At 43.1% G+C, this 13596-nt stretch overlaps 1 protein-coding gene across 1 annotated transcript in view; it reads right to left on the bottom strand.

Annotated features, from left to right (window-relative positions):
- Positions 1–9091: 9091 nt before the first annotated feature.
- SLC16A1 (solute carrier family 16 member 1) overlaps positions 9092–13596 on the bottom strand; it is a 51342-nt gene continuing 46837 nt past the window's right edge. Inside the window, exon 5 of the mRNA XM_080802748.1 lies at positions 9092–11852. Within this exon, the coding sequence (XP_080658874.1) occupies positions 11581–11852 (272 nt within the window). The 3' untranslated portion in view covers positions 9092–11580. The remainder of the gene's footprint in view (positions 11853–13596) is intronic.

Genomic DNA, 13596 nt, shown 5'->3' with positions numbered 1-13596 from the left:
GCCTTGTTGGTGGCCCAGGGTTGAAGGGAGCCTGGGAGCCTGACAGACATCGGAGGCTCAGGGGTATACCAGAATTCAGAGGGAAAGTATGGCCGGCACTCAGATGGAACATTCCTGCCAATATGCTATGTCTGTCATCTCCTATTAGGCCGCTAACAGTATAGAGGCAGCCAAAGCATCTAGTGAGGAGGAAAGTAAATCCAAGGGGTTGGTTGGTGCTTCAACTATTTAAATGAGGCCAGTCTTGATTCCATCTGAGGGCACTGCGCAGGGGAGCCAGATCCGTCTCCCTGGACAGATCCTTCTCTGGAGCCCTCATTCATTCATCCTTTCTTTGTATATATTCAACAAATGAGGCCTATCAGATAATAAGCATATTCAGGTCCTCCCTGCCTCACAGAGCTTAAATCCCAGGGGAGAACACATTTTCCTGCGTTTCCTTGTTGATTATCCTTCTTTCAGCAGGTGAGTGCCATTTTCCTTTCAATGACTTTTTTTTTTTTTTTTTAAGATTTTATTGAGGGGTACCTGGGTGGCTCAGTGGGTTAAGCCTCTGCTTTCAGCTCAGATCATGGTCTTGGGGTCCTGTAATTGAGTCCCCCATTGGGCTCTCTGCTCAGTAGGGAGCCTGCTTCTCCTTCTCCCTCTGCCTATTTGTGATCTGTGTCTCTTTCTCTGTCAAATAAATCAATAAAATCTTTAAAAAAGAAAAAAAGATTTTATTGATTTATTTGAAAGTGAAGGAGAGAGAGTTCGTGCATGTGTGAGTGGCGTTGGGAGAGGCAGAGGGAAGGAATCTCAAGCAGACTCCCCACTGAGTGTGGAGCCCAATGCGGGGCTCGATCCTATGACCCTTAGATCATGACCTAAGCTGAAACCAAGAGACACTCCACTGACTGGGCCACCCAGTCGCCCCCGCGATGACTTTAAGTGAGCTGGTTCCCTAAGTCAGAATTTGGGAATGCTTCGGCGTTGTCCCTGCCCATAATAAGGACTTCCATTCCCAGATCTGAGGGAACTCAGACACTAATTCTCCATGGCCACCCATCTGGCAACAAGTGTCCAGCCACAAGGTCAGAAGAGGAGGGGCTCTGACTATGGGTGTCAAACAGGTACTTCTTCACTGATTTCTCTGAGGCCACCCAGAGCCTCACAGGGCTCTCCTGTGTTTGGCCTTTCATCAAACCTGGGCTTGGGGAACATTGCCAGTAGTTCACTTGACTTTCTGAAGTTTGGCTTCTGGACTTTTAGGGCCCTCATCACACTGTTGTAAGGCTTGATTTCCTTTTATTTCCCACAACAGACTTAGTGCTTCTTGAAAGCTGAGGTCAGTCCTCATTCCTCTATCTTCCTAGCCTGGTCCAGGGCCTGGCACACAGTCTGTGTTTAACACAGTTGCTTCTACCCTGACCCCACACAGCTCTTTGGATGTTCTTCTCCACGAGAAACGTGGCCTTCCCTTTTTCTACCTAGCTGAAATGTCACCTCCTGCAGGAACATCTCCAGCCCCTAAAACCAAAAGGGAATGATGAGTTTGCATGTTGTTCCCTCTCATCTCAAGCATTTCCTAGCTGGTAGTGTCTAGAAAGGCATACTGATGAGTGCCATGCACTATTGTGCAAGGCAAAATTGTGAGACTTTACAAATGGGCAGAGGATTCCTGGGTGTTCTGTCTGTGTAAGGCTGTGAGTTGTCTGGGGTTCTGGGCTATCTGGTTCTATAGGGAGCTCTGCATCTGACTGTCTTCTGTGGGGCTGCATTGCAGCTCGGTGGAGATGGAAGCTAACCTGTGGAGGGCTGACAGTGGTGCAGATGCTCTCCCTCTGATGGATGATGCGAATTACCCCTGTTCGTGGCAGTGCAAATGCATCTTGTCCAGTAGAGAAATCTCCATAAATCCACGGTTGTAAAATCGTACTGGTTCCCTCCTTAATGAGTTATATAAACATGTGCATTTTATATCTGTATGAAAGCTATGATTTTACCATTTTTTAAAGATTTTATTTATTTGAGAGAAAGATATAGACAGAGAGAGAGAGAGAGAGAACAAGCTGGGAGAGGAGCAGTGGGAAGAGGAGCAGACTCTATGCTGAGCAGCACAGGGCCCTACATGGGGTTCAGTCCCACAGCCCTGATATCATGATCTGAGCTAAGAGCAAGAGCAAGACGTTTTAACTGACTGAGCCACCCAGGTGTCCCTGACTTTACCTTTTTTTTTTTTTTAATTTTTTTAAAGATTTTTTTAATCTAATTGAGAGATAGAGGTGAGTGAGAGAGCACAAGCAGGGGGAGCAGCAGAGGGAGCGACAGAGGGAGAGGAAGAAGCAGGCTCACCGATGAGCAGGAAGCCCAATGTGGGGCTTGATCCCATGACCCTGGGTTCATGACCCGAGCCAAAGGTAGATGCTTAACTGACTGAGCCACCCAGGTGCCCTGTTTTACCATTTTTAAGCTTTCTTATTTCTTTATTTATTTGAGAGAGAGGGGGGAAAATGTGAGTAGGGGGGAGAGGGCAGAGAGAGAGAGCGAGAGAACCTCAAGTAGATTCCCTGTTGAGTGCAGAACCTGACCTGGCTCAATATCACAACCCTGAGATCATGACCTGAGCCAAAATCAAGAGTCAGATACTTAAAACTGAGCCACTCAGGTGCCCTGTGATTTTACCATTTTGAGAAATATTCTTCGGCAGTGGGAAGATCTAGGATAGAGGTAGTGATAATTCCTGCTGCGCATTTATTCAGGCATTATGCTAAGGGTCTTATAGACATTGCCATATTTAACCATCTTGGCAACCCTATAAGGTAAGTTCTATTTAGTCCCATTTTATGCATGTACAAACTGTGGCCTAGAAGTTAAATAACTTAAGGACTCAGAGTCAGTGAGCGGCCTGTTTGGAACTTGTACCCAACACCTGGGATTTGACACAGATTCATACTCTGTGCTGTATACCTAAAGACAATTAAAAATGAATGGGGGGATGTGCCTGGTTGGCTGTCTGTTGGGTGTCTGCCTTTGGTTCAGGTCATGATCCCAGGGTTCTGGGATCGAGCCCGCCTCGGGCTCCTGGCTTGGCAGGGAGCCTGCTTCTCCCTCTCCTCCCTGCTCCTGTGCGCTCTCTAAAATAAATAAAATCTTAAAAGAAAACACAAACCAACCAAAAAACTGGGGAAGAATCAGTAAGGCCCTCCTGTAAGAGGAGACGAACCGAGTTTCAAAAGATGACGAGGAGTTAGTGCGGAGGGGTTACCAGGCACAACCAAGTGCGTAGGAAGGCAGGGCGGTCAGAAATCAGGGCCTGCTGTACTCAGATATTCTGTTGGGCGGGAGAGCAGGGTGCGGTTGGCGGAGGACTGGCGGGAGATAAGACTGGAGCAGTACGCAGGTGCTGATTGCTGACTGAGAAGGGCTCCTGGGGGTAGAGCAGAGATTGGACTTTATCCTCAAACTATAGAATTTTCAGCAGAGGAGTGACATGATTAGATGAGTTTTATTATTTTTATCTTTATTGCTTTTATTTGAAGTTATAAAAGCTGCTGAGACACTTGGTCTTTTTAGAGAAATCATTTTGACAGCAGTGTTGAGGTTGGATTGGAGGTGGCTGGAACCTAGATGGGGAGGCTGTTAAAAAGCCAAGCGGGGAACAAAAGGAGGGGGTGAAAGGAGCTGATGAGGCATGTGGGGGAAGGAATGGGGAGACAGAGGGAGAGGCTGGGGCAGGGGTGGAATTTTAGGCGCCCTCCCAAGTGCCTGGCTCATTGACCCCCTACTGCAGGCCCGTTCCTGCTCACTCTTAGCATTGAAGATAGTACTTGGAATTTAAAAGGCGAAGCGTTGTTAATCAAAAGTAAACCTCTCCATTTGAGAAGTGTCTATAAATAAATAGGGCCTGAGGAAAAGCACCCAGGCCCCTCTCTTTTGGTCTCAAGGCGGGGCGGGGGGGGGGGGGGAATGAGAAAGGAAGAGACAAATCACAATGACAAGAATCATTAGAAACCTTCTCTTGATAATTATCGATGTACAGATTGTCAGCACACCAGGTGATTTCTAATCCCAGCCCAGTTCCCCTCCCAGCTTCTTAATGGCTGCGGGCCACTTCCTCTTGGGACCGGGCCAGAGTAAGCTCAGGAAATGCAAACTTTTAATTCTGGAATTAGTAAAGCATATTAGGAAAGGAAATCCACAAGTGAAGAAATCACATTATGAATTCTGATGCCAAGGAAAAAGATTGTGAATTCATTGGGGGCAGGACCACTTTACTCATTTTGGTGCAGGGCCCAAGTCATTGGTCTGGTCCTTGTTCCAAGATTACCCAGGATTCAGTCTTTCCCGTTCTTGTAGGTCTTCAGACTTCCATCTGGTGCCTTCAGCTCTAGTCACTGAGCTGTCTGCAGTCCTGCTTGCACTGTTCTGCAGCAGGGGAGATGCCCTCCTCGGATGAAGACCCAACTAAAGGGTCAGTATTTTTCATGACACCCGCCAGGATTTTGTGTGACTCTGACGACAGAATATACTCAAAAGGCCTTTGAAAACCGATTAGCTATACAAATGTTATTCCTTGTTATTCTGATGACTTGGCACTTGCTATTTAATTTATATATTTTAAGATTTATTTGAGAGAGGGAGAGAGAGACCACGGGGGAGGGGCAGAGAGAGAGGGAGACTCCTTACTGGACTGCTGGCTGAGTGCAGAGCCCATCGTGGGGCTCCATCTCATGACCCTGGGATCACGACCTGAGCCAAAATCGAGTCAGATACTCAACTGACTGAGCCACCCAGGCGCTCTGCTATTTAATTTTTAACACTATGACCTCAATGTAATGCTAGTATACACTCAACAGAATACTGGGTATTTTCACACTTAATCCTCACAATTTCATTGTTTATTTTACCAGAGGTTCAGAGAAATTAACTTGCTCAAGAATATACTTTTTGTCCTTTTTAGGGCCCTCTTGAGATTGGGTTAAAGAATTCTCCAAGTGCTGCCCCACCACAACACTTACTATTAGACTAGAAGCTGTGGGTGCCAGGAACAAAATTTTGTTCACTGTTATCTCTATTCAGCAAATGAGTACATAGAAGATGCTAGAAAAAACAAAACAAAACAAAACCAACCCGCCAAATACTGTTTTCCTTATAACATAGTGTTCACTGTCTGTCTTCTGCTCCTACAATGTAAGATGTATGGAAGACTTACTGTGCCTGGCTCATGGCTGGATTTTCAAAGCCTAGAACAATGCTTGGGACATAGTAACAGTCCAATAAATACTTGCTGGTAAATAAATGACAGCTATGTGGACAAGCAAATTCTCCTTTTTGTGACATCCGTGCACTTTTTTTCTGACGCTGATTCCAGTAAGATAATGTTTTGAGACTGCAACACTCTGATGTGGGTAAGTGCTGAATGCTCTGGCTTTCTGAGTTAAACATTGACTTGCAGCAAGATGATGATCAGAGGGGGAACCACAGGAATGCTGTCCCCAAGAGCATGGTCTCAGGGAAGACGGCATTGCAGCCTGGTGCGGGTGTGGCCCATGGACTCATGCTCCACGGCCCTGGTCCAACACCAGCAAGACCATGACTTGAGACCACTGGGCTCTTGAGTCCTGGGTCTCATATACCACCCTTTCACCAGATGCAGCTCTGGAAGCAGCAGGAAAAAAGTAACCTGCTTGTAATAATCATCAGCTTCATGTTCTTAGGAATCCGTTTTCTTGTCAGAACCCTTCTATATCAACTATACTATTCTTTCCCCTCTCTGTAAACCAGTATTATGTGCTACATTAAATTTTTTTTCAGTGTAAAAGTTACCAACACATTAGAGTATGAAAAAAATACAGAAAGTCACCTCTAATTTCACCAGTCACAAAATGATTAGCCTACTTGTGTATATTCTTTCTCCTGCCATGCATGTGTATATATGCATTGTGTGTGTGTGTGTGACATGTATCATGATCTTTTTTTTTTTTTTTAGTAAAAATTTTATTTATTTGTCAGAGAGAGACAGCGAGAGCACAAGCAGAGGGAGCAGCAGGCAGAGGGAGCAGGCAAGCTCCCCGCCGAGCAGGAAGCCCAATGCGGGGCTCCATCCCAGGACCTCCTGACCTGAGCCAAAGACAGACACTTAACCAGCTGAGCCACCCAGGCATACCTTGTGTTTTGCCTTTTTGTTTAACATCGTGCCATGTTTACACCACAAGGACATCATAACCATCCATTTAAATAGTTACTGATATACACCTTCAGGATTTTTCAAAGAAACTGACAAATTTCAAAGACCTTTTTCTTATATAAATTCCAAATCTGAAATTCTTAGATGTGAACTCATGGCACTTGACACATATCATGAAATTGTTGCCAATATGTTAAATACCTATTTAATTGGCTAACAAGTGATAATTTATAATTTAAATCAGGTTATCAATATAGTATGGAAAAATTAAAACCTCATCAAGTCTTCAATTTGCATTTAAGAACATTGCTGGGACAGACAACTTTAACCATGACTGGTTACTAGTTACTTATTCTTTGAGAATCATCACAGACATTGAGAGGAAATGTTTATCTGCTGCTAGGTGGGCCTCTCTTCCTTGGAAACGATGTTAGAGCATCAGGAGCAAGGGTTTTAGGACTCACATCCCTCTTGCTCAAAGAGCTGGGCATGTATGCATCAGTCTCATAAACTGGTTATTTCATCCATTCATTTACCAAAGAAAGACGATTACATTTGTAAGAATAAAAGGAGGGGGGGAAAAAAAGAATAAAAGGAGGATCTGATCAAAAGAACAATTTGATAATTTAGCTAATAGTCTTTATTTTTAAAGTATGCTCTACACCCAGCGTGGGGCTTGAACTCACAACCCTGAGATGGAGAGTTGCATGCTCTATTGACTGAATCAGCCAGGCGCCCCAAATTTACCTAATATTATCATTTTCTTAAAAAAAGATTTTATTTGACAGAGAGAGCACAAGTAGGCAGAGCAGCAGGCAGAGGGAGAGGAAGAAGCAGGCTCTCTGCCGAGCAGGGAGCCCAATGTGGGGCTTGATCCCAGGACGTTGGGATCATGACCCGAGCTGAAGGCAGCTGCTTAACTGACTGAGCCACCCAGGCGCCCGAGCTAAATTTATCTTTAAAAGTCACTTCCAAACTGTCCTAAGTAATGATCCATCTTGGGAATTAGAAGAGCAATTTTTTCCCCAAGTATTAATTTTCTTTGATTTTTTTTTATAGTCAGGTATTTATGCTCATGAAGCCCTTATTTAACATAAGCTGTTACATATCAACTAACCTTTCTGATAACCGTGGGAGGGGGTTGGTACTAATTATTATTAACAACTTACAGAAGAAAAAAACCTGATGCTTATGGAGGCTAGGTAACTAGGTTGAGGTCACCCAGCCTCAGTTTGAACCCAGGTAGCTTATACTGTTAGGCAATTCCACTACTAGCTATCCCAGTCTCCTCTGGGCAGTTCAAGGTAAAAGTTAGCAAAATGCTAACGATGCTGTTCCGCTCAAGGAAAAGATAATCTACACATACACATGGTACTTTTCCCAATCACTGTCATTTGAATGATTTTGTCACTATGGCCCAGACTGAACTGGGGGGAAAAGGGGAGACTGAATCTAACTAGAGCTAGAAAACATTTCAGAAGTGATGTACTTGAAACCCTCTAAATGCTTCTAAACTTTGAAGTAACTCGGCTTAATTGCTCACATCTGGGCAAGCCAAGCAAGCTCGGGCTGTCGCTTCCTGTCAAGAACCGAAAGAATTTTCTTATTGACACAAGTCTGTCATTAACCTCTTTCTTCATGTCTTCGAGGCAAATGCCTGACCTGATTATTAAGACAGGCCATGTTGCAAAAGTGGAAATTTACTGTTCACCTTCCCTCATCTTTCCGAGCAAAACGCGGGGGGTGGGGGGAGACATATCTGATTACTAGGTTTGTTATACTGTGAACCATTTGCTAGGTAAAACCCAGACATTTAGGTTTTTCATAAAAACTGATACCCATTTCATTCTGATATTCAATACAAACACTGGCTCGTACAAAAATATTAAATGGTTCTTAACACATTTTTTTTCTTTTTTAAAATACAGGATTAATACTGACATATGTATCTATGATACAAACTAACTAAATTCAGACAACTCAAGAATTCAGATGATTAGTCTTCAGTGTGATTATCAGGGATAAAACACCTCTGAAGTTTTCATAATTTGTTTTTACCATCATGCTTTCCTGAGTATTTTGTAGAAATTATTCATTTATCCTAACTAGTTAAGATAATTTAAATTCTCAACAGACGGGAGTGTGCAGCCCAATACAGTCTTGTCACCAAGATCATCTGTAATTGCTAACCTATCAGTTTAAGTAATACTCTAGCTTTGGCTTAGCAGCTTATTACAGAGTAAGCTCTTAAACAGTGCCAAGCGTTTTTAGGGCCTACGACTACCGAAGAGCTGTACATGTTCTCTCTGAGACTTACAGAAGGTGTGGGACAGAGAGAAAACGAAGATGGGCAGGTGGTCTTTGCATACATTTATGTTTCCAAAGCAGCCATAGAAACTGTACGAATTGGAAGAAAACTGTCCTCACGTGGAGTAAAGCACAATAGCTTGGCTCAGAAAACCCAGCTGCTTCTCAGCATTGAACACAACCTACAACACAGACAGGACCCGCTGACTGATAACAAGGAATAGATGGCACAGAGTAGGCCTGTACTGGGTTTTAGTGTGGGCTGTTAACCACAACTAATCTTGAATAAATACCTTAATTTCTGCCTCTTCAGGGGAAAAAAGTCTGGGTTGGACTGGGCAATAGAAGGTTTAATTCCAGCTTTGAGCCAGTTTTTAACCCTTTACTAACAAGATTCAACTACTGAACAAAGACTAAGCAGGGTCTTAGGTAATGATGGGGTTCAGGACAAGGTTGCCCCAAATGTGCCACATTGGAATGTGGAGTATTTGAGCTGAAGGCAGTCAATGCCTAGCAGACTCAAGAAGAGCTTTTTACCTCCCCTGTAACTGCCTAAAAAAATTTAGATAGGGAGCCTGTACCAGGAAGAGAGGTATTACCATTTTTTTTTTTTTTAAATGCAAGACTTCTCTATGTTGGCATGGTCTACCAAACATTTGCTCTTCCCATCTTCGTGTAAATTGTCTTCATTCCTTTTGAAGCTACAGACCACTATCCACCCCTCCTTGGCTTTGGACGGCTTGTAAGTCTCAGCTGTCGGATTGTTTTGTTTTTTTTTAAAGATTTTATTTATTTGACAGAGATCACAAGTAGGCAGAGAGGCAGGCAGAGAGAGAGAGAGCAGGAAGCAAGCTCCTCGCCAAGCAGAGAGCCCAATGTGGGACTTGATCCCAGGACCCTGAGATCATGACCTGAGCCGAAGGCAGAGGCTTAACCCACTGGGCCACCCAGGCGCCCCTGTCTGATTGTTTTTGACCCTCTCCTGTCTATGTGAAGTTCCTGTATGTATGAAATTAAAATTTTCTATCTTATCTGTCTTATGTCAATTATTAGGCCATCCAAAGAACCTAGAAAGAAAGGACAGTTTTCTTCCTTAGAGGAAAAAATAATTCTGTACTCCTCCTCTTCCACCCCACCCCTTCCTACTTCCTTCTCATGGACAGTGATCCTAATTTTTATGGAAGGGGAAAGAGGCACATAGAGGTTATGGATTCAGGTCTGTGGAAAACAGCAGAGTCCCAACTGGAGCCAAGCCTGCCAACAATCACAGCAGGCTTCTCCCCTAAAATTCCTTCTCCATCTGCCATGACACTCAGGCATAGAAAGGGAATTTTCATTGCGTCCTTAAGGTTAACTGCTTTGGATGCTTTCAGAGAGGTGATTTCGAAATTCCCCTCTTCCCTGCCTTAAAGAAAAGGAGGAAAGAAGAAAAACAAAAATAAATCATATACACAGCTCCCACAGCACATAAGCTGAATGATTTAATATTAGTAAGGGCCAAATTGGATCTTGATAATGAAAATGAAGACACAGTAATACTTTCTCAAGAAAATAAACATTTAGAGGGAGAAAGATTTCTTAAAAAAAAAGAAAAAAAAAGTTTATTTGGAAAAGCCAGCCTCTTACACAAAAGGTTTTGTACCTATACTTTCACTGTGTCAATTACAATGATACTTTAAAATGCACTAGATATGATTTATTGAGTGTCTATCATTATCTTCTTGTGCATTTTAGAATATATTAGGTTAAAAAATATTTACAGATTTCATTCTGGTCCATTCTCCCAATCCTTATGCTAAACTCATTTCTCTACTTTTCAAGTAAGTAAAAAGGGTCACAATATCTTTACGTTTCTGTGGAGTAGTAAGACTGTGTCTAATAATTATAAGCAACATAATTTTTTTTCAGGCCTTCTCAGTAAAAGAAACAGAGCAACTTCTCTCCCAATCTTACTCTTACTGGTTTGCCTGGGGCCAAATCACTCTGGCTTTAATTAGCAAACATTAAAAAAAAAAAAAAACAAACCTAAACACACAAAGACTGAGTATCTCACACACAGCTCTAAGCTAGACGCAGATATAAATGGAACCACTACGAATCAATGTGGGGGGAAATTCCAGGAACACCACCACCAACAAAAAATTCCAAGTCTCACAGTTTAACTAAGGTTTTGGTAAAACTGAAGCTGAATTTAGCTGCTGTTTGAAATATCTGTCTACATTTAATTAGATGTGTTGTGTTTACTAAGGAGGCACAAATACATAGTTTTGCATATTTTAAAATTAACTTTTAGAGTGAAAAGTACTAAGTAATTTCAAAGGGGGCAATGGTCTATAACCACTCAAAATGTGTCTTTGAAAAGGGAAAATAGTAATTTAATGAAATAAATTCTCAAGCACTAATAATATTAGCATCCTAAGAAAAGATTCCAGAGGGATGCTGTTGAGTACAATGTATCTAGAACAGCCAAGATGTTTCCAAAGTTTTATGCCTTAAATTTCCTAAATATATAGCTAGCAGGCACTATGCCAGGCAACTACTGATACGGGGAAAATATTTTAGACAGGATTTTATAATATCCCAACTTCCAACCAATATTTCTATTCATAAATCTTCCAGTGATGATGTCTGACAGTATATTACAAATAACAATGAAGCAAGATTAATTTTAACTTCTAGATTTGTCTCGAACAAGTTAGTTGTTATTTTTCCTTATAATGTAACACTTAAAATAGATGAATTCAGCAGAATGGTTTAAAAAGTTAAGGCTCCCTAAAGAGTTCTAAAGACTAAAACTTAAGGCACATATTATAATCTTCTGGACACTGTTAAAAGCTAGGATTTAAACAAACAAACAAACAAAAAACCACCACACTACTGCCTTCTCTCATTCTTTGCCAACCACTCCCTCCCCAAAGGTATGGCATTTTTAATTCAGGCTACTGGTAAGGAGTGAAACAAAAATTCCATCCATGAACACCTGGTATGATTCGCACACATATGCCCACTATCGTCATTGAGCACCACTGCTGGAATACAGGCCAGTAGATATTTTCAGGTATCTTGGGTCATAGCTACTTCATTGACCCTAGGGCCGCACAGGTTTAGACTGGACTCTCCTCCTCTTTGGGACTTCCTTCTGTGTCCTTCTGCTCTGCAGATTCTGCTTCATATTCTTTTGGCTTCTCAGCAGCATCGACACTTGTCTCCTCCTCTTTGCTTTCCTTTTTCTGCTGCTCCTCTGCTTTCTGCTCTTTCGCCACAAGTCGGTAATTGATGCCCATGCCAATGAAGAGATAGATGCCTGCTACAATAAGGATCACACCACATGACCAGTAGGTGTATTTGTAGTCTCCATAGATGTCATTCAGACTACCTGAAGATACCCAAAACAAAGTTATGTGGACAGACGTAAACACGTACATCTTCCCCCAAAGAGAGCTGAAGGATCCACTCAGAGAGATGTCAGCCAATCCTCAAAGAGCCCACAAATGACAAATGCTTCTAAAAAGGGACTGCTAACAATGATCTCATCTTTTATGACATCACACTTGATTTTAGATGGCCTTGCTTATCCCGTTACTTTTAGCAACTTGAAAGTAATGAAATCTTGGCCAACTGGAATGGGGAAGGCCTAGAGATACGTAGAATCAAGTCTCCCCCTTCACAATGGAAAAATGTGTGGCTCAGAAGAGATGTAGGAGTCTTGCCCCAGGCTCCAGACCCAACTGCAGCATCCCGCCCAATGTTCTTTTGCTGACATCAGCATTCCCGAAGAGCAGCCCTAGGGACACTTGTCCTGTGCTACAGAATTAACTAAAAGCAACACCTTTCGAACATCGTAAGTGCTTAACCCTCACAACAGGCAGCGTCTGTCATCACACTTGCTATATAATCTGCTGACTGAAGTTAGAAACCTTGGGTAACTTGTCCAAGGTCACAGAGCTAGTAAGTGAAGTGGCCTGGCTTGAACCCCAGGAGGTCTGACTCTGAAGCCTGACCTGTAACCTCCCAAGTGTTTCCAGAGTCAGACCTAGGAAATGGCTCAGCATATGCTTCTCCAGTGAAGGGTCACCATGTGCATTAGCATATTAAAGATTCTGCAAGGTCCTCTACTAGAGACATCTATCAAACTTAGTGTTCCCAACATTTTCTTTTGGCCATGAAATCCTTATGATAATAGAATTTATTAGCATCTCATCCAATTGGTATGTTAAGGAATAAACTCTGGAAAACCCTACTCTATCCCTCAGAGAAGGACCGAACAGAACCAATTCAAACACCATTTCATGTGTTTTTCTAACTCAGGGCACTGGCCATCCAGCAATACTTACTGTGCCTATACTTGTCCCAGGCACTGGGCTGCTGGCCCTCAGGATAAGGGAGAGCAGAGGAGAAAACCTCCACAGTTCAGTGGACAAGAGAAATGTTAATCAAATAATTACACAAACCATGACAAGGGGGGTTTGCAAGCAGAAAATAGGGGGTTGGCAGCAGCAAGCTGGGTCAGGAAGGCTTCTCTTAAAGTGTAAATGAAGCGGAGACCTAGAGGGGGATGGGAGTTATCCAGGAGGAGGAGAGGGGAGAAGGCTGGGGCCAGGGAACAGCAAGTGCAAAGGCAGGTGGGAGGAGGCTGCGACAGGAGAGGGGAAGGAGGAAGGGCGGGGTTGCTGCAACAGAGAGAACAAAAGGTGAGTGACAGGAAATGAGGCTGGAGAGATTGGTGGCCAGGCTGGGGGACGCCTTGTAGGCCACGGGAGGGAATCAGATCTCCACCCTGAGAACAATGGGAAGCAACTGGAAAGATCTAATCAGCTGGGCTATCAGGTTTGTATTTATTTGCACAGATAAATTCTGCCTGCAGGGTAGAAAACAGATTGAAGGTGGGATAGAGTGGATATGGGTACACCAGCCAGTAGGCCAGGGGAAGCAGCAGCCCAGAAGGGAGACAGGAGCTGTGAATAAGGTGGTATGATGGAAAAGTGGGCTGAATAGAAGGAGACTTAGGAGGTGAAAATTGACAAGTCTTGGCAATCACTGGATATGGGGTGGAAAAGAACAATATGAAAAGATAGCTGTAGGACTTCTTTCTTTTATGTATCCTCACTCACTAGCCAAAT

Source organism: Martes martes, assembly GCF_963455335.1.
Source record: "Martes martes genome assembly, chromosome: 4".
In the NCBI taxonomy this organism is placed as follows: Eukaryota; Metazoa; Chordata; class Mammalia; order Carnivora; family Mustelidae; genus Martes; species Martes martes.
The sequence above is the reverse complement of the archived record's forward strand: the minus strand, read 5'-3'. Positions and strand labels throughout refer to the sequence as shown.